The following is a 20,438-nucleotide window of genomic DNA, read 5'->3' as shown; positions in this document are numbered from 1 at the left end:
CACTGGCCATCAGGAATACAATTAAAGTGAAGCAAAGACTAAACTCCCTTAATCTGCTATGAATCCTGAAAATCTGACAGGGGAGTGTCTGGCTGGCTGCTATGCTGGTACCTAATATCAACTTAGAAATTCCTATTATAATATAAAGAAAGTATAATACCATCTTTCTAGGTAAGGGCCTAGTAGAAATCAATAAATGATGGCTATCCTTACCATCTTTCAATGAATTTAAGATACCGTCAATTATATGCCTGAATTATTATTTTAGATAACATTAAGAAAGAAAAATATGCTGCCAATTATAATTGTAAGATGTCACTGATTGCAGACACACTATCAATTCAGTAATTAAAATGTGAAAGCAAATGCATCTTAGAACTGATAAAAAACACAGTAGTATTATTATATGTACAATTTGAGATCTACTAGTAGGTCCCCATTTTTCACTCATTCATTTCTTAGAGACCCTTATTATAAGGCAAGAGAGAGAAGTAAGATTAACTCTATCTTCCTCATTTGGATAGCATTCTTTTGTAATGATACCTAAGAATAAAAAATACTAGCTATTTTAAAAAATTAAGCAAATATACCACCAATAATTTCTCTTTCTAGTTTTGTGGTTTGGGTATCACACAGAGTTATAATATTTTTCATTTATAATGACAGTCATTTGTAATTTCATTGAGAGGCACGGAACTTTCATTTTTTATTTACAAGAACCTACATGTTTCTGTTTTAATTTGCAGACTCTAATAATTCAATCTACCAAGTTGCATGGAGTAAAATTCCTGACACCCACCAAAATCCCAGGAGGGCAGGGGGAAGAGTATCAAACATCTAAATGCAGTAAGTAAAAAAAAAAGTCTGAAATATGCCATTATTTAAAAGGTTGTTAAAATAAATTTGTACCAATTTAATTTATTAAAAAATCTTATGGGCAGATTCCCAATGAAACTAGTTCCCAGGATTCAAGATGAGATTCTTGAGTATAAACTATTCTCCAGCATAAAAACATAACTTTGCATATATACTCTTGACAAATACACAAGGGTTTTAATTATTTTGCCCATAAAGCCTTAAAGTAAGTTTTATCAAAAAATTATAAAAAATAAATGTAATAAATGATATACATCTATGCAATCAAATGTATACACTAGGACAATTCCAAACAGCCAGCCTTCTCAAGTAAATATTTCATCTTCTGAAATCAAAATTTTAAAAGGTCTAGTGAGATGTACTCTCATACATAAAACACTAGCATCATTTATTCACCGTTGCGTTCAAATACTCGAGAGGGAAGTGCTTAGCCAATATAAAGGCAAAATATAAGGCAGAGGTCAGAACCCAACTGTGACAACTCCACTGTTCTCTAATAGGGCAAGGGTAGACAGGCAAGATCCCAAGAAAAGATTTCTGAGGTTTAGTCAACATGGTGGTTGGTATTTGTTTATTCTCTCATTGTCAAATACTGTTGAATCTTTAGAATATCAGAAAGTGATTTTTTTTCCTCCTTTGTCTTTAATTCTTAAATGGCAAAAGTTAACTGCACAGCCCTAAGTATGCTTAGTGACTGTATGTGGTGAGCAGACATGTGCCATTAGAAGGCTAATATTAATGCTGCTTAAATGCTTAAATATTATTTGCAGTAAGCAGGTTACATTTGTTTAAAAATTTTTTAAAAATCTAAATTAGGAGAACTTTAAAATACCTGTGAGAAACCTGTGGCTCCCAAAACTGTATTTATACCCATCCTTCTTGCCAATGTTTTGGACTATGGTAAAGTAGGCATTAGTAATTATTTTTTAATACTTCATAAAAATAAGGACAGATAGATTATCTGTGTAACCTGGATATAATGTAGCACTGAATTAAGAGATGAGCGCTCTATTTTGTAAAGATATTGTATGTGATTGCTAAGTAATTTCCCAGTTAGGGTAACTTGGGGAGCTTACAAGAATATTTCTGTATCATACAGATATTTTCATCTAAATGAAGGAAAAGAACAGTCTTAACAACAGATACTAACATACTTTGCTGCAGCTTACCATTGTGGTATGAAATAGGGGTCCAAAAAGGAGAAAACTTATGGGTGTTGATGAAGTGGGGTGAAAATCCTATCTTTAGAAATCAATCTTAGAGTACTGTAAAAGCAAAAACAACAAAACCTCTATTTTAACATAAATCTATTAAGAGAGATGAAATTACTTAGTAACTGACAAGGAAAACTATTTTAGACACATTTCTAACACCATTTTTAAAATAACAATAAAATTTACATATCAAAATTTATTCACTTATTAAAAAGTACAGTTTTAACTAGGTATGACAAAATACAGTTTGCAAGTTAAAATCATTATTCAGTTTCTTAAAAATATTTAACATCCAGGAGAGAAAATAATGTTTTTTATTTCTTCTGTTATCACAGTTGTTGCTCTCATTGTTACTCTGGATTATTTCAACAGCCTGTCCCGTGGTCTTGGTTACTATACAGGTCACTTTACAAATCATTCATTTCATCATACCTGCTGATAAAAGTCCTCTAATGATAGTCCTCCAAATGCCCCAGGCTACATTTTCCAAGGCAGCTTCAGTCTTTCCAACCTTTCCCCTCCTCAAGCAAACAAGAAACACTCCTTTAACACACAAGTTCTCATCCAAGCTGCACCATAGAGTAGCCTTGGGAACCTTTAAAAAGTGGGATCCACCCTCCAGAGATTCTGATTAACTGGTCTGGAGTAGGGCCCAGGGATCAGCATTTTTGGAGATCCCTAGATGATTCTAAGGTGCTGCCAGGTTGAAGTCCACTGCTATATCCTCTCTGCCTCCCACAGAGGTGGTATATGTTTGCTGAGAGTAACGCTAAATAAAACTTATTTTTAATCAAATTCTTTACCTAACTCCTTTTAACCACCCCTGTGTGTCTATACACAGCTGAGCACATCTTTAAGTGACAGAAAACAGTATTTTCCGTGTGAAATTGTTTTGGTTTATTTTCGGCGAGCCCAAAGCTTCAATTTTGCCAGTTCAGGTTTGAAAAAAAAGGGGGGGGTGGAGAAAACAGGGAAAAAAAACCCACAAACCACCAAAAATGACGAATGATCATTTTAAAAATGAATAGGACATTCATCCTACTCTAGAAAAGTTCGTGGGAGATTTGAAGTGAATTTAAGTAGAGGTGAAATTTTTCTGACCACTATTAAAGATGAGGATACACTAGGTACTGACAAAATGTAATCACTTTAAAATTAGATCTCTTGTCACTAAATTGCAGGGGAGGGGGAGAGGAAGGCTTAGTGACTTTAAGTACTACAAAACCCAACGTATACCACTTACAAACCAAACATTCTGAATGTATACAGAATTTATTAGAATCCTGTGAGAAAACCTTTGTAATTATTGTCTCCATTTTACAGAATGATGCTCTCTTAACAAGTGACTTTCCCAAGATCACACTAGACCAGAATTCAGACCTCAATTTTTCACCTTAAGATTCTACTAAATCTTACGACCTTCAGACTACTCAATTCAGCACCCGTTTTTAGAATCTCAAAAGCAAAGCATTTAAAATAAGGACCCGATTCTGCTCAGACTAATAAAGTTTTTTCTTAATTTTGATCTGATTTTACATCATGGTTATCACGCATCGTACACCGTACTCAGCCTGCCTCCGAAAATCACGCTAATAATGTTTTCTATTTTGAGTCTGCCAGGGACTTGCATGTACTGTACTCAGAAAACGCAGCCCCGCCCCTGCGGTGGACATCAGAGACGGCTTCCAGGGGCAGCTATTCGCCAAGTTCATTTCTGAAATCCTAGGAACCACGGCGAGTTCCAGTAACCAATCCGATTTTAAACGTCGCCATCAATCGCACTGATTTCCCTGACAGACTGAGTTCCAACTGCTGGAGCTTTCGTTAAGAACTTCGGCTTTACCTGAAAAAACGCCCAACCGCACGGCGGAGCGACCAGCCTTTATTCAATATGGACACCAAGAAACCCGCCCCACCAGAAGCGCTACGCGAAATTTTGCGAGTTACCGGAAATACCTGTAACTGGAACCCCAAAGTCAAAGCTAAAATGAGAAGCCTGCCTTGGCAGCACAGCGAGACGCAACGGAGGCGACCGCAGGGAGGGAGCTGGCTCGGCCCAGCCCGCCGCCGCGTCTCTGGAGACGCCGTCTTCCTCCCACGGGCTCCGGGCCCCGGAAAGGCCCGAAAAGCCACTTGGGAAGCCTCTCGCTCACCTCTGACCCCGCCCCGAATCTCGCGCGCCTTCCCCGCCCTCCGCGGGCGCGCCACTCCCACTCGCCACCACCCACCTGTGGGGGCCCTCGGCCGCCCCATGATTGCGCCGCTGACTCGGCTGGAATGCGACGAGCCGAGCTCGGCTCGGCGCCGCAGACTGCGTACCCGCCCGCCGCTCGCTCCGCAAGCCCTCTCGCCCGCGTTGCGCCGCAGCCCCGCCGACCGCCTGTTCCGGCTCCCGCACTTCCGACTGGCGCGCTGGGCGGGGCGGGCGGCCGGGCGGCCGCGGGCGGAAGTGGTGGATCTGGGAAGGCGGGGCCGCGTCCAGGAGGTTCGATGCCTGGACCCTCCCGCCTGGGGCTGGTCCCCGCGAGGCCCGTCTGGACTCAGGCCCGGTGGCGGGGCGAGGCCCACGAGCGCCTTCGCTGGCCCGAGGTCCAGGTCCGTAAAATGCGAGGTAGCGTGTGGCTGTTATTTCGGGGGTAGGGAGCGCTGTTGAATTCCTACAGTGAAAGAAACTTGGAAGGAGCTTTCCTTGTTGCCCAGCCCCTCCTCATGGAAGGAAGGGAACACCGTTCCCACATTTACTAGTCCAAGTCTCGCAGCCTTTGCTAGTGTGTCAGTCAAGTGCCAATGAATTTAATGTTAACAAAACAAAACACCTCAGTGAAGAATTCTAAAAATTTAGAAACGGAGTAACCAGCGCACTTTGCAATGTCTGAGTGTGATTCTGCACCTTTAAGCAACTTTGGTCGTGGGGTTATAAACTTTTAAAAAATTATTGTTGAGGTGAAACTCACAGAACGTAAAATGAGACATTTTAAAGTGAACAATTAAGTAATGTTAAGTACGTTTACAGTGTTGTGAAACCCACCCATGCTATCTAGCTCCAAAACATCTTCATCATCTCTGTTAAGCTATTACACTCTGTTCTTCCCTTTCCTAGACCCTAGCCAACACCAATTGCATTCAGACGCTATGGATTTACCTAATCTGGATATTCCATGTAAATGGAATATGTGACCTTTTTGTGTCTGTCTGCTTTCACTTAACATAATGTTTTCCAGGTTCATCCACCTTATAGCACGTATCAGTACTTCATTATTTTTTATGGCTAATATTCTGTCTTATTGTATGTATATACCACAATTTTATCCATCTGTCCATCGATGAACATTTGGGTTGTTTACACCTTTGGGTTACCGTGAATAGTACTGGTATGAATATTTGTGTGGAGCTATTTGTTTGAGTCGGTGTTTTCAATTCTTCTGGGTGTATACTGTTAAAGAAAACCAGACTCTGACAATAATTAAAGGAGTAAAAACAGATTTTATTCAGGAAGTGTTGCAATAGGGAAAAGAGACCTCAGTATAGAACCGGGTTCCGTTACAAAACAGCATAAGCAAGAGGAGATTTATAGCAAAGGAGCCGGGTGAAGGGCAGGGGGAAGTGGGGAGGATTGAATGGAAATTGCCTAAAAGGAAATACCAGGTGTAAGGGCTAAATTCTGGCCAAACCAACTTGACAGGATTCTTAACTGAAGGCAGACCAGGGTGATCAGATATTAAAGATGGGGGTTGAAGAATTTCTTCAGATATCCAGATAGGGTTTCTCTCTAATCTGACCTAGCTGGATTCTTGCTACAACTGGTTGATGCCACAAGACGAATGCTAAAGTAGATGCTGAGAGGGCTTAGAGGAGCCTGACTAAAGTTAAGTCAAGGAGACAGTCTTTGTCAGTATCCATGAGTGGAATTGCTGGGTCAAATGGTACTTTTCTGCTTACATATTTGTGGAATCAAACTGTTTTCCACAGTGGCTGAGACATTTTACATACTGACAGTAACATATGCCAGTTCCGATTTCTCCATATCCTCACCAACACATTTGTTTGTTTTTGATTGTAACCATCCTAACAGGTATGAAGTGCTATCTTATTGGGGTTTTGATTTGCATTTCCCTGATGGCTACTGATATTGATTGGCCATTTGTAGATATTCTTTGGAGAAATGTCGATTCAAGTGGTTTGCCTGTTTTTAAATTGGGTTGTTTGTCTTTTTGTTGTTTAAGTAATAAATTCTTTATATATTCTGGATACTAGACCCTTATCACATGCATGATTTACAAATATTTTCTCCCATTCTGTGGGTTGTCTTCACTTTCTTGCTTGGGTCAGGGTAGTTGTGTCAGGGGAACAAGGAAGTCCGAAGGTGGCATGAACAGACTTGGTCTTTGGGGATTGACTGGTGTCTTCAGCTGATTTCTGAGAAGAGCTGCAAATTCCTGCAACTTACATTAGGTAAGGCTAAGTTTTGTTTTTCTTTATTGCACGTGTGTTGTCCAACTCCATTTTGTCCCCAATACAAGTGACTCCATTTTCGTTTTGGTTCTACAGAATTTACCCGTTTTCTTCTAAGAGTTTTACGATTTTAGCGCTTATATTTAAGTCATTGAGTTAATTTTTGTATACATTGTGTGGTAGGCATTCCATTTCATTCTTTTGCATGTTGTCCCAGCACCATTTGTTGAAAAGAATAATCTTATCCCCAGTGAATGGACTTGACATCCTTGTCAAAACTCAATTTGCCGTAGATGTATGGGTTTTTTGGGGGACTGCTAATTCTATTCCACTGGTCTATATGTCTGTCCTGTGCCAGTGCCACGCTGTAGCTTTGTACTCATGTTGAAATTGGGAAGTGTTAAGTCCTACAGTTTTTGTTCTTCTTTTCCAATATTGTTTTGGCTATTTAAGCTCCCTTGCAATTTTGTATGAGTTTGAGGATCAGCTTTTTCCATTTTTGCAAAAAAGGCGCCTGGGATTTTAATAGGGATTGTGTTGAATTGATAGATCACTTTGAGAAGTATTGTTGTCTTAAAATATTAAGTCCTCCAATCCATGAACATGCTGTCTTTCCATTTATTTAGTTCTTCTTTAATTTCTTTTAGCAATCTTCCGTAGTTTTCAGTATACAAGTCTTTTGTCTCCTTAGTTAATTTATTCCTATGTATTTTTTTTTTGAATGCCATCTTAGTTTGCTCGGGGCTGCTGTAACAAAATGCCACAGACTGGGTGCCTTAAACAACAGAAATTTCTTTCTCACAGTCCTGGAACCTGGAAATTCCAAGATCAAGGTGCTGACAGATTTGGTTTCTGGTAAGAGTTCTCTTCCTGGCTTGTTGACAGCTGCATTCTCTCGGTGTCCACATAGTGGTGAAAGAGAGAAGGATTTCTGGTGTCTCTTCTTATTAGAATACTAGGCCTTCTCTCCAAAAACAAGCATGTTGGAGGATAGGGCTCCAACATATGAATTTTGGGGGAACATAATTTGGTCCAGAGCAAATGCTATTGTAAATGAAATTGCTACTTAATTTCCTTTTCCAGTTATTCATTGTTGGTGTATCAAAAAGCAACTGATTTTTGAGTATTGATTTGTACTTTGAAAACTTGCCAGATTTGTTTTTAGTGCTAACAGGTGTGTGTGTGTGTGTGTGTGTGTGCCCGTGTGTGCATGCGTGTTTTATGTAGGTTTCTGTATATAGGATCATGTCATCTGTTAATTGAGATAGTTTTACTAATTCCTTTCAATTTGGTTGCCTTTTATTGCCTTTCCTTGCCTAATTGCTCTGGCTAGAGTCATTCCTTCATTTTAAGGAACTGGTTCACGCAGTTGTAGAGGCTGACAAGTGTGAAATCCGTAGGGCAGGCTGGTAGGATGAAAACATCCTAGCTTCTCTTCCAGTTCCCTTGTCCTGTTCCTCCCTCCCTCAATTGATAACCAGTATAGTTTAGCCTTTTTTTTTTTTTTGCTTTATTCTGCTATTTTAACATAGTATACAATATAATATGGATATAGATAAATATTTGTGTCTCCTATTACTAATACTAATGAAAACTGGTAAAGAGATGGAATTAAGCATTTATCCTGTTTTTGTAATTCACAGTGCCTCAAGGGATTCAATTAATAAATGAGTGGAAATTTCTTTTTAAAGAAGAATAAAAGCTAATAAATGCAGAAAGATTGATAGATTTTTTTTTCACCATTTTGAAACTCCAAATGATTTAAGGCATCTACGTATTGATTGACTCACATCACTTAAAGAGAAACGACAAGACACTACATTCCTCCTGACAGCTGTACATAGAACTACCTAGGAAGGAGTCTTGAAAAAAGTTCAGTCATGCCTCTTTGTATCTAACTAGTTATTTACCCCCCACCAAAAAAAGACAAAGGAACATGTTAAATGACATTACAGTCAGCAAGATCCAGAGTATAGGAAATTCTACAGTATATATAATAGTGTTTCCTCACAAATGTATCAAATGGAAAAGAGAGAGGGATGGGAGAACCTACAGATTAAAGAAATTGTTGAAAAAAACTACAAAAATCGAGACAATATAGAAATTTGAACACTGATTACATATTCAAAAACATTAAGGAATTATTGCTATTTTTTAGTTGTGATAATGGTACTGTTGCTTTTTTTTTTAAAGGAATCTTCATTCTTTAAAGATATAGCCTGCAGGGATAAATACGGAAATGTTTATAGATGAAAAGTTATGTTTCAGATGTGCTTCCAAATAATTCTTAGGGATAAGAGTGGGGAAATGGGTGTGGGTTTAGGTAAATCAGCATTAGCCATGAATTGATCATTGTTGAGGCTGGTGGGTGGGAGGCCATTGCATCCTTTTTTTCTACTTTTGTGCATCTTTGAAAATTTTCAGAGTATTTATTATGGGCCCACCTTAGATACCTTATTTCTCTCCCTATAGTCAATCACTGTTAACAGTATGTTTATTGAACTTTTCACTACTTCTCTGTGTGTATACAAGTTTTTATGTATGTGTAGGCATAATCATGGATATATATCTTTTTGATTTTCATATGAATGGAAAAAGAGCATACCTGTCTATACGGTTTTCCTTCTTGACAATTGGAAATCTTTCCATATCCACACACACAGATGTACCACATCCGTCTTGCATGTGCAGTCATTCTGTTGGATGATTATACCATAGTTTGTTTAAGCAAGGCTTCTATTGTGGACATGTACATAGTTCCTATTACATAGTTTTGCTATTACAAAGAGTAGTATACTGAATATCTTTATACATAACTTCTTCCTCCCATGTGAGACTCTGTCTGTAGAATACATTGTTAGTAGAAGTAGTAGAATTCCTGCATCCAAGGTTTAGCACTTAAAATTTTGCTACATCATACTGTTGCAGAGTATTTCTTTAAGAATTTATATCAACACTTCCAAGAGTATCTCTTTCTTCTGTCACTGAAACTGTGTATTATTAAACTCCTTGATCCTGCCAGGCCATGTGAAAGTATGATTTTGTTCAATTTCACATTTCTTTAATTGTGAGTGAAGATGAACATCTTTTCATACGTTTATAACCTCCCTCCCACCTCCCCACCTTATGTTGCCTTACGTGTTTCTGCTTAAGTGTCATAGTGGGAAAGAATCACTAACCTTTCTTCCCTACTGTCCTGCTATGCCTGGGATCAGTGCTCCAGCTCTGGACTCCTTGACTTCCTGTGTCTCCTTCTGTCAGCACTTACACTGGAAAGTAACCATCTTTCTCCTTTGCTGGATCTTGAGCACCCTAAGGTTAAGACCATATTTCTTAAGTCCGCTTCGAGCATCTGGCAGGGTGTTTGGTACTGAGAAGTGCCTGATAAAAAGAATCAACTAGTAAAAGGTTGATAAACTGCCTTATACCATTAACCTTCAAATTATCACAATAGCAGCAAAAACTCATTTATTGTTTACACTAATTAATTGATTTAATCCTCATAGGAACCATACAAGGTTTTTTTAATTCCCATTCTATAGATATAAAACTGAGGCTGATACTTAGCAGAACTGGGCTTTGAGTCCAGGCTGTTGACTTTGGAGATAATGATCTTAATTACAAAAGTTATACCTCTACCCATAGAATAATGTTTATTGAGCACAATTCTCAATGCTTGATATGTATCCTTTCCTATAATTCTCACAGCCCTGTGAGTTATTAAATAGTGCCTAACAGTGACAGACTCTCTCCTTGACCAAACGTTAGTCAGACTCCTCTGAGCCCTCCTCTCCACTAGGCCTTGACCTTGCTCTCTCCTGTCACCCCCTTCCACTTGCTGTCCTTGCATGTCACAGTTTTAGCAAGAATCTTGCTAAGTCATTTTAGAGAGAATCCTTGACCCTTGACTTTCGATGACTCTGGTCTACCTTCAGCAAGAATCTTGTTAAGTTGGTTTAGCAAGAATTCTCTTATTTTTGATGTCTCCTCTTAGTAATTTTCCATTCCATGACCACCCCCTCTCACAGTCTGCTCCTTGGTGATAAATCCCCACTTTTTCTTATTGTGTTTGGGGTTGAGCCCCGTCTCTGTCCCCTGTTGTGAGTCTTGACACCTACACCTATTAGAGTAATCCTGAATGAAGTCTGCCTTACAGTTTTAACAAGTGTCTGAATGACTTTTTCTTTAATGACAGTTATTGAGCAAGTATCATGCCTTGTTCTAAGGGCTTTACATTTAACATTCACAACAGCTATAGGGGGAAAGTACCTTTATTATTCCCACCTTGCAGACGAAGATGAGACTTGAAAGAGTTTAAGTAAATTGTCCAGGTCACACAGCTAAGAGAATCCCAGGGCTGTGAGTGAGTCTCTGCATCGTGCTTTCTACAAATGCTCTTTCCCTTCCACCAGTGACCAGCAGTGGTGGTGCTGGAGGTGTGTCCAAATATGGCTAGTTTGGTACTTGTGATGTAGGTTCCTCATCAGGGGCTTCACAATTCTTCCCTGGTTGCTGTCAGGGCTGCTCCCCATCCCCCCGCCCCATTAGTGTGTCCCAGATTTTAGAATTGAAGACTTGACTCTGGCTGTGTTCTGAGTGGGAATTATTTTCTTGAGTGTCACTTTCTCCCTCTTTTCCAAATGCTTGGCTCCTGTCACAGCTGCTTTTCTGGCCCAGGCTGCTCCTCACAGGATTCAGGGAGAGGGGAGGATGAGTGCAGGGAGAAGGTGGCTGCAGCAGTATTGGAGGAGGACACACCTGCAGGCTTAAGGACTGCTGTCCTGCCAGTGTGCTGGCTGTGACAGTGGCAGCAGGGATGCCCAACAGGCAGCGCCTTCTCTCCTGCCTGTCTCCCCCTTGCTTAGCTACTTTCCACACTTTCAAAACACAGATCATGCCCTATCCCTGCTGTTAAATTTTTCCAGTGAACCCCCAGTGTCCACAAAATAATGTCTGCATCCTTACCATGATAGTAAGGCCCTCCACAGTCTGATTCCACCGATGTGTCCAGGCTGAGTCTTTCACAATAACTCCTTTTACACACTGGTGTCTTACTAGCTGTACCCTCCTATCTCATTACAAAATACCATTTCTCTCTCTCTGTCTCTGTCTCGCAATTGTATTTTACTTGGCATTTTCAGTCTTCGGTAATTTTTCTGCTAATCTTACATTGCCTTATAGGCCACATAATGTTACCACCTCTGACGCTTTCTGGGATTCCCCTAGTTGGAATTAGTTTTTCTTTTTTTTCCCCTTTATTTTAATGCACGTATAGTTGATTGTATCAGTTTCCAGTGTTGGAATTAGTTTTTCTCATCTCTGACATCCAAGTGCTTTATTTTGAACAAAACAGCCAGCTTTACAGTTCCTCTCAGCTTGACTAAGCTTTAGACAGGCTTTTTCTGGACTCTAGGCTCATGACTTCCCTTTTCTTAGAGCATTTACTTTGGAAAACTTGTAAATTCTTTCTTCGCCCCTTTGAGATGTAATTTAAAAAAAAGTTCTTAACCTCCCTCGGTCCTCCAGCTACCCCTTTGAAATGTAATCGTCAAGGAAATACGCGCCTATCTCCCATTGTCTGCTGGGAGACTAGGAGCCTCACTTCCGTGGGTGCCTAGCACCAGGTTGTAAAAGTACCCCCTGTCATGAAGATAAGAGAAAGTTTGCTTTTCCTTTGGTTAAGGCCAGTTGACACAGGTGGTCTACAACCCTCCGTCACCCCAGCTCTTAAATCCTTTCCTGCTATAAACTTCTTTTCTTCAAAGGACACAGTCAGCAGAGTGAAAAGGCAACCCATGGACTGGGAGAAAATGTTTGCAACTCATTTATCTAATAAAGTGTTAATATCTAGAATATATTTAGAACTCCTACAACTTAACAACAATAAAGCCAAGCAACTTGGTTGAAAAGTGGGCAAAGAAGGAGTTTCTGGGTTGGCGAAAGCATCCACATGCCCAGAGGGCACTCCTGTTCCATGAGGACAGAAGTTCCTGCACCTGGGAACCTTCATCCTTCATCCTGTGTGCCTCTTCATCTGGCTGTTTGTCTGTGTCCTTTACAATAAACTGGTAAACGATTTTCTGGTGATTCCTACAAGCTTATTCTTCTGGATGATCATTTGTGTCATTTTGTCAAGAAAGATATTATTTCAAGGGACAGTTAATAAGCTATGTAAGGGAATTTTTTTTTTTAAACACAAGAGAATGCTGTTTGGAGAGAATGAGAAAATAAGGATGAAGGTGATGGCAGGACCAGTGCCTCAGGTGAGTATGCAATAATTTCTCAAAATGTCTGGAAAGATACCTACACTTTATTTCTGCTTTTATAAAAATTGGAAGTCAAATGAAGAATATGCAGTATGTGATAGACTGATATTTTTCATTGCTTGAGAACATGGACTATTTTCTCTCCTATATATTTAGCTGTTTTGGCTTTGAACCTTTGTACTTCAATCAGTGTAATATTGAAGGAAGACTGTCTAAAGTTTTATTGAAGACTCAGCCATGTTTTCTTTTTTATTGACTGCGACAGAACTAAATATATCTTGGCAGAGAAAATATACCGCTTGCCTTTATTTGAAGTCCCCCTGCCATGGGCATAATTGACCGTCAACTCTATAGAGGTCTGTAAATTTATTTGAAAGGCCTGTAAATAAGATTCATCCACTAATAAATTCTAAGAAAGAAGCTGGAGAAAACACTGAAAAGAAATATACTTGTATTATCACCTATCTCAGTGTTCACTGTGACTAGCTCTATGAGAGAAAGCGAAGGAACTCTTTATGACAGGCAGCAACATTTCTGACTGATTTTTAGCTACACCCTTAAGAGAGAATAGATGTGTGTGATATGTATTCAATTATTACTGTGTATGTATGTGTAATACTGAGTAGCTCATATCCTAATATACTACATTTTACAGTTTTAAGTAATGTCATCAAGACTCTATGTGGTTACTACTCAGCCATAAAAAAGAATCAAATGATGCCATTTGCAGCAACACGGATGGATCTGGAGATCGTCATTCTAAGTGAGCCAGAATGAGAAAAAAAAAATACCATATGATACCCCTTATATGTGGAATCTAAAGAAAAAAAAAAGGACACAAATGAACTTACTTAGAAAAAAGTGACAGACTCACAGAGATATATAAAACTTATGATTATGGGGGGAAAGCAGATAGAAAGGGATAAATTGGGATTTTGGGATTTGTAGATACTAACTACTACACATAAGCTAGATAAACAACAATGTCCTACCCTATAGCACAGAGAACTATATTCAATACCTTGTAATGGCCTATAATGAAAAGGAATATGTGTATGTATATATATATAAATGAATCACTATACTGTACACCGGAAATTAACACAACATTGTAAATCAACTATATGTCAGTAAAAAAAAGACTATGGTGCACACGTACAGAGATGGATAATCTTCCTGATACAGACAAGTACTTTCCTCCCAAAAGGGAGAAGTTTTACAGCCTCTGCCTCACAGGGTCAGAAACGTACTTTTGTTTCTTTAGTGTTGATAGCTTCTTTCAAGTGGTGAGAGAACTAATCTTATGCAAATATTAATCCAGTGAAATAATGTGATATTGGTATTCAAAGCAATTAGGTTACCACTTCAGTTTCTGTTCTGTAACTCAAATTGCAATAAGAAACTTTAAAAAAATGGGCAAAGGACTTGAAAAGACATTTCTCCAAAGATGTATAATAAGCATATGAAAAGATACTCAACATCACTAATCATTAGGGAAATGCAAATAAAAACCACAGTAAGATACCACCTCACGTCCATTGGGATGGCTATTATCAAAAAAACAAAATAACAAGTGTTGACAAGGATGTGGAGAAATCAGAACCTTTGGACATTGCTGATGGCTATGTAAAATGGTATAGATGCTATGGAAAACAGTATAGTGGTTCCTCAAAAAGCTCAACATAGAATTATCACGTGATCCAGCAATTCCAGTTCTAGGTATAGTCCCAAAAGAATGGAAAGAAGAGACTTAAACAGATATTTGTACAACAGTGTTCATAGTAGCAATATTCACAACCGTCAAAAGGTGCAAACAACCCAATGTCCATCAACAGATAAATTCATAAACTGTGGTATATACATACAGCAGTATTTTTCAGCCTTAAAAAGGAATAAAATTCTGATACATGCTTGAAAACATTATGCTAAGTGAAATAAGTCAAACACAGAAGGACAATTATATGATTCCACCTAATGAGATACCTACAATGGTCAAAATCATAGAGACAGAAAGTAGAACAGTTTATCAGGGACTGTTGGGTGGGAAGAATGGGAAACTATTGATTAATGGGTGTTGTTTCCATTTTGGAAGATGAAGTTCTGGAAATAGATAACGCTGATGGCTGCACAACGATTATGAATGTACTTAATGCCTCTGAACTGTACGTTTAAAATAGGTTGCAACAGTAAATTTTATGTATATTTTACCATAATAGAAATATTTTAAAAGCCACCATAACAACTCTCCCATCCTTTGTTCCCGCAGAGTTAAGTTCAGATTATGTTCTGACCTCTCTTACCTGTTTGGACAGCCTTGAGTAGTCTTCCTTACCTTAACTTTGTTGGGGGCAGTTTTTGGTTTGACAATTCGTAGTTCCGGCATTGCATTGTATGTACCATGCATTATATACAGTTATTTGAGCACACATCTGTTGCTCTGTGGTATTTTAAACCCCCTGAGTTTGGGAACCATATTGTGTTCATACTTTCATCATTCAGAATGCATATCCTAGTGTCCTTACAAATTAGAGCCTCAAAAAAATTTTGTTGGAAATAATTTACCTTGTTTCTATTATACATGGAGAGTTTTCTTGTATATAAGTGACATCTTGTGGAACCAAATGGAATAGCTAGTACTCTGTTAGTATTTGATTTGAACAAATTGTGCTCTTTTAAAAGACCTAGATCCTATATATTTTCTTTAAAGTTTACCCAAAATAAGCATTGTTGCAATCAGAGAGTAACAGGGCAATGGTATTGCTAAACAATGCTTTTGTCCCCTGGGGTGGTGCCTACCTGGGACAATTCCTGGCTGGATCACCACAGCGCCCACCAGGTTGGGAAAGTCACCACACTTTTAAGGGATTCCCTAAATCATGATTAATTTATTAATAATTGGCCTAAAGATGATAGTTGAAACCGAGAAAAAGAAGAAGTATGTTTGTTGGCTGTAGAAAGCAAAAACGCTTTGCAAAGAACCCTAAGAAATGTCAGTAGTATTGCTGATCGTCTTGAGGGAAGATTTTTGTGCTTGAAAAAAATGATTTATAATTGCCAGTGTTTTAATGAATATTCAATTTATTAAAATTGTAGACTTGTAAATTTAGATATTTTAAGCCTTTAACCTCAGTGTACTTATTTTATTATAAACGTAGTAAATTCGGTTTTGATTAAAAACTATCTGTTTTTCTAACTCCTCAAGGGATTCTTATGAATTTTGAGAACCTGACTTTCTAAATTACAATGAGTGAAACTAGTTCTTGACCTGTTGTCTCAGGCCATAAAGAATAAGTTTTATAGGCTTGGCATGAAGATTCCATAGCATGTTCAGTTCTCACTGGTGCAGGTCAAACTCAGATTTCCTTTAGCCAGCACTGCTTTCAGAAGTGTGTCTGACTTTCTCCCGAGGATGACCCTGATAAAGGAAGCAAAGGAAGAGGCAAGAAAATAAAGCAGGGATGGAAAGCAGAGTTGCACAGCAGTCTCCAGCACAGAATTTGACTTTCTGTCTCTGTCCCTTTCTTCCTTTCCTCAGGCAAACTTATTGAACCAGTATTGGTGAAATTGGGCTACTGCTCTGAACGTCTCAAGGACTTACTCTGGTTCATGTTCTCATCACTAATGCCTACTGAAATCTGAGTGCCTGCTGTTCATTCATTCATTCAAGAACTATTTACTGAGAGCCTATAATACACCAGTCATGATTCTAACTGCTGGGGATGTTAGCAGTGACCAAATAGATCAAAATCATGCCCTCATAGAGATACATCCTAGTGGGAGAAGACAGACAATAAGAAAATAAATAACATACACTATGCTAGATGTATCAGTATCAGTACCTGTATTTGTACCAGGCAAAAATCACAAGAAACACGCCTGTAGTTGAACAACTTGGGTTTGTTACTTGTTAGAGTGCGGGAGAACCGTCATCACAGGGAACTGTTGGGGGGAGCTTGATAAGAGAAAGAACCTATTGTAGGACTTAGGCTTTGGCTGAGTGATTTTGGGGAGGGTCTAATAAGTGGTGATTTTCTTTGGATTGCCGGTTGTCAGAAAGCAGGGACAATTTTATAGTTAAGTGTCCTTGTCTGTTATTGACATTCTGTGAGATTATCCCCAACAGGAAACCACCATGGCCTAGCTGTGAACATCAGGCCAACTTCCAGATTTAAGAAATTTTTACTTTCTGAGATGATATGTGCCATGAAAAAAAAAAAATCAGGGAGAGGTGATAGGGAGTTCTGGATGGAGCTAGGTAGGAGTGGTTTTGATTGACAAAAGGATAGTCAACAAAGGACTCCATGAGTAATTAACTTGTGTGCAAAGATCTGAAGGAGGTGAGGGAGTGAACCTGCAACAAGTGAAAGGTGGGGGAATGAATAGAGGGGAAAGGGGAAATCCTTGGCGCATTCTAGGTAGGAACAGTAAGGAAACCATAGGGCTAAACTGTTAGTTAACAAAGATGAGAGAAATGACCCAGAGTGAGATATTGCAGCTAAGTCTAGAGCGCCTAGCCCTGTTATCAAGCACTGAGTGGAGTTCAGACCAACTTTAGCAGGCCTGGGGGCAAGACTGGACTTGTTTTTGGTATAGTAATTAGGGGTACTGATCCAGGATTGAATTAGTCTAGACTAGATTATTTTAAAAAGTAGATTTAGGCAGACTTCATCTCTCCAGCCTTGTCTCAGAGCAGTTTCCCAAACAGGTGATGAGCTTCGTGCTGACACAGAACATTCGACCATTTGCTAAGTGCTTTCACCCAGTCATGGAATCTCCCTAAGCTGATTCCACAAGGAGAACCAGAAATCATCTTAAAATGTGTGTGTTGCATGAGAATGAATTCTGAGTTATGAAAATGCCTCTTCCAGTTTGTAACTAGGCAAATTCTTTCATAGCAATCCTTTAAACATTTTGTATAGATTTTCACACGTGTTAATCTCATAGAACAATTTGCCTTGTGAAATAGGGTAGGAATCTTCCCATTTATATTTGGTTGCATCATATGAAATTGCTATATTTTATCATTTTGACCTACACAAGTGACAATTACTTGTGACCCTACCTAGAAGGTGAGGAAATTGGAGAAGTTAAGATAGGCCAAGGAGAGTTAGTGGTAGAGTTTAACAACTTTTGTACTTTCGTCTCCAGCCTAGATTACTCCCAGGACTCCAGGCTCATCAACATGTCCTCTTGAACATCCAGTAAGCATTTCAAATTTAACATGGTAAAAACTGCGTCACTAGTAATAGCTTCTTAAATGGTTGCCCCGTGATCACCATTGCCTGTCAACATTCTGCTTTCCATACAGAATGACCTTGTATAAACATCTAAATCTGGTGACAGCACTTCTCTGCTCTGATGACTTCACATAGCCAGAGTCATTAAAAATTCTGCAAAACGATTGATTTCCCACACCTCCATGACCTTTTATATCTCATCTTCTTAAACACATTTCTGCCTCAAGGGCTTTGCATTTGTAGTTTCTTCTATTTGTAATTCTCTTCTTTAAAATTAAATTCCGACTGTAAGTACTTCACTGTGTATTTCTAAGAGATCATTTTAAAAGTAATCACAATATCAATATCATACTGTAAAAACAAACTATAATTTGATAATATCATCTGATACACAGTCAGGGTTTATATTTTCTTAGTTTTCACAATTAAAAAATTTTTTTTATTCAAATCAGGATCCAAACAAGTCCACAATTGCATTTGCTTAATATGTCTCTTAAGATACTTTTAATCTGTGAAGTTGTGTCTCCCACCACTTTTTTCATGCCCTTTGTTTGTTTAAAACAAAAAAAAAGAAAAGACTGGGTCTTTGGTGAGGTAGAATTTCTGACATTCTAGATTGATATTGTTTAAGATGTTTATCTTTTTATTTCCCCTAACCTGGTTATTAGATTAGACCTCGAGGCTAGATCGGATTTAAGTTCGATTTTTTCCACAAATATTTCATAGATGTGTTTGTATGTTGCCTATTTTATTATATTAGGGAGGTTATAATGTCTGGCTGTCTCTTTTCGTGATGTTAAGTTTGTTCAGTAATTTAGGTATTGAATTAATTCAGTTTAGCCACTAGAGGTCAGGACTTTATTTTAAAAATGAGCACTTCATGAAGGATCTAGACTTAAGTTTTGTAAAAGAGTGAAAAACGTGTATTAATGAAGTGTCATTTTTAGGAATTTCTGTATAAAAATTTTTAGACTCTTAAATATAATTGTTTATTGCTTTAAAATGTTAAGTATAGTTTTGCCATGTAATTTTGCCATTTTAACCATTATCACTATGCTAAAATTATGTTTCTTAGATTCAATTGCTTCTGTACCCTAGAAGTTCAAGTCAGTTTATATGCCACCTTAACTGTACATATTACTCTGATTAAAATAGAAAAACAGGAAAGATAGGAGGAAAGGAAGAATACTGGTAAAACCAATCATGGGAAAAAGGCACTGAGCAACAAAGGAGAGGAGGAAGTAGGGTATATTTGCCTATCTGTGGCTGAAGTGGGGCCCCTGAAACTGTGCTTCGTCTCTGGGATTGTTCTCAGGCCTGTTTCCCAGAGCTCTCTGCAGAACATTGAATGAAACATGCCTTACTTTTGGCTGAGTAGCCTTGTGAGTCCGAAGAGGTTCTTCAGTTTAATCATATTAAGAATTTTTATTGGAGATGCTGATATGTGTTGTTTGTGTTCTTCACAAGTGGGAGAAATTTAATTCAGTAATGTAACTATTATGGTAAATTACTGGCCCAAAACCTCACACCAATACAATAGATGAGTATCATAATAACAGTAACATATTCATTTCTATATACATTCTACAGGAGTGGAAAAACATGGGCTAAACCCAGAGAATCCAGGATTTAGATTCTGGCACTGCTTTACTATGGCATCTTGTAACATGATCACATTGAGCTTCTATTTACCTGTATATAAAGTGGGACCAGTGAGACCTAGAGCTGCCAGGGTGGTTGCAAGGTTTGGGTTTTCTTATCTCATTGGTTGCTTCTATTTAGTGTCCCTTATTGGATCCTTGCACAGTCCCAGCCTCATTTCTTTTTATTGCTGAATATTCTGTTGTATGGATCTGTCACATTTTATTCATCAATTCAGGGTCATTTGGTTTGTTTCCACTTTTTGCCTATCTTGATTAATGCTGTTATAAACATTCATGTACAAGTTTTAGTGTGCACATATGTTTTTTTTTTTTTCTCCTGGGTATTTACCCAGGAAGGGGATTATTAAGTCATATGACAATTCTGTATTTAAACTTTTTAGGAAGTGCCAGACTGTTTTCTAAAGTGGCTGTACAATTTTACATTCCTACCAGCAGTGTATGAGGGGACTCCAATTTCTTCAGATCCTTACCAACATTTGTTATTGTCTGTCTTTTTGATTACAGCCATCCTAGTGGATGGGAAGTGGTACCTCATTGTGGTTGATTTGTACATCCCTAATGGCTGATAATGTTGAGCATCTTGTTGTATGCTTATTGGTCATTTGTATGTCTTTTTTGGAGAAATATTTATCCAGATCTTTTGCTCATCTTTTAATTGGGTTATTTTTCTTTTTATTGTTGAGTTGTAAGAGTAGTTTATATATTCTGGATACTACTTCTTTATCATCT

General features: G+C 38.4%; 2 protein-coding genes across 19 annotated transcripts in view; one reads left to right on the top strand and one right to left on the bottom strand.

Moving 5' to 3' along the window:
- Window positions 1-4,457, bottom strand: part of SUPT20H (SPT20 homolog, SAGA complex component) — a 33,294-nt gene extending 28,837 nt beyond the window's left edge. For 10 of the 14 annotated variants that reach the window (XM_032496271.1, XM_032496278.1, XM_032496279.1 and 7 more), the window contains exons 1-2: window positions 4,319-4,457; window positions 2,046-2,141 (exon numbers count right to left, since the gene is read on the bottom strand). Coding sequence is in view for 1 of the 14 variants with exons in the window: in XM_032496281.1 (XP_032352172.1) it covers window positions 2,046-2,048 (3 nt within the window). In the remaining 13 variants the exon portion in view is untranslated. Of the gene's footprint in view, window positions 1-2,045; window positions 2,142-4,037; window positions 4,186-4,318 lie in introns of those variants that run through there. The other 4 variants (XM_014557556.2, XM_014557559.2, XM_014557557.2 and 1 more) reach the window with 3 other exon arrangements.
- The window catches only part of LOC116668556 (translation initiation factor IF-2-like), a 320,717-nt gene continuing 304,633 nt past the window's right edge, over window positions 4,355-20,438 (top strand). For 4 of the 5 annotated variants that reach the window (XM_032496291.1, XM_032496288.1, XM_032496289.1 and 1 more), the window contains exon 1: window positions 4,355-4,701. In XM_032496291.1, the coding sequence (XP_032352182.1) occupies window positions 4,368-4,701 (334 nt within the window). In that variant the 5' untranslated portion in view covers window positions 4,355-4,367. Of the gene's footprint in view, window positions 4,702-6,424; window positions 6,543-7,346; window positions 8,255-20,438 lie in introns of those variants that run through there. The other variant, XM_032496287.1, reaches the window with a different exon arrangement.

Source organism: Camelus ferus, chromosome 14, assembly GCF_009834535.1.
Source record: "Camelus ferus isolate YT-003-E chromosome 14, BCGSAC_Cfer_1.0, whole genome shotgun sequence".
NCBI classification, from domain to species: domain Eukaryota; kingdom Metazoa; phylum Chordata; class Mammalia; order Artiodactyla; family Camelidae; genus Camelus; species Camelus ferus.
Note: the sequence above shows the minus strand (reverse complement) of the source record. Positions and strands in the feature narration are given on the sequence as shown.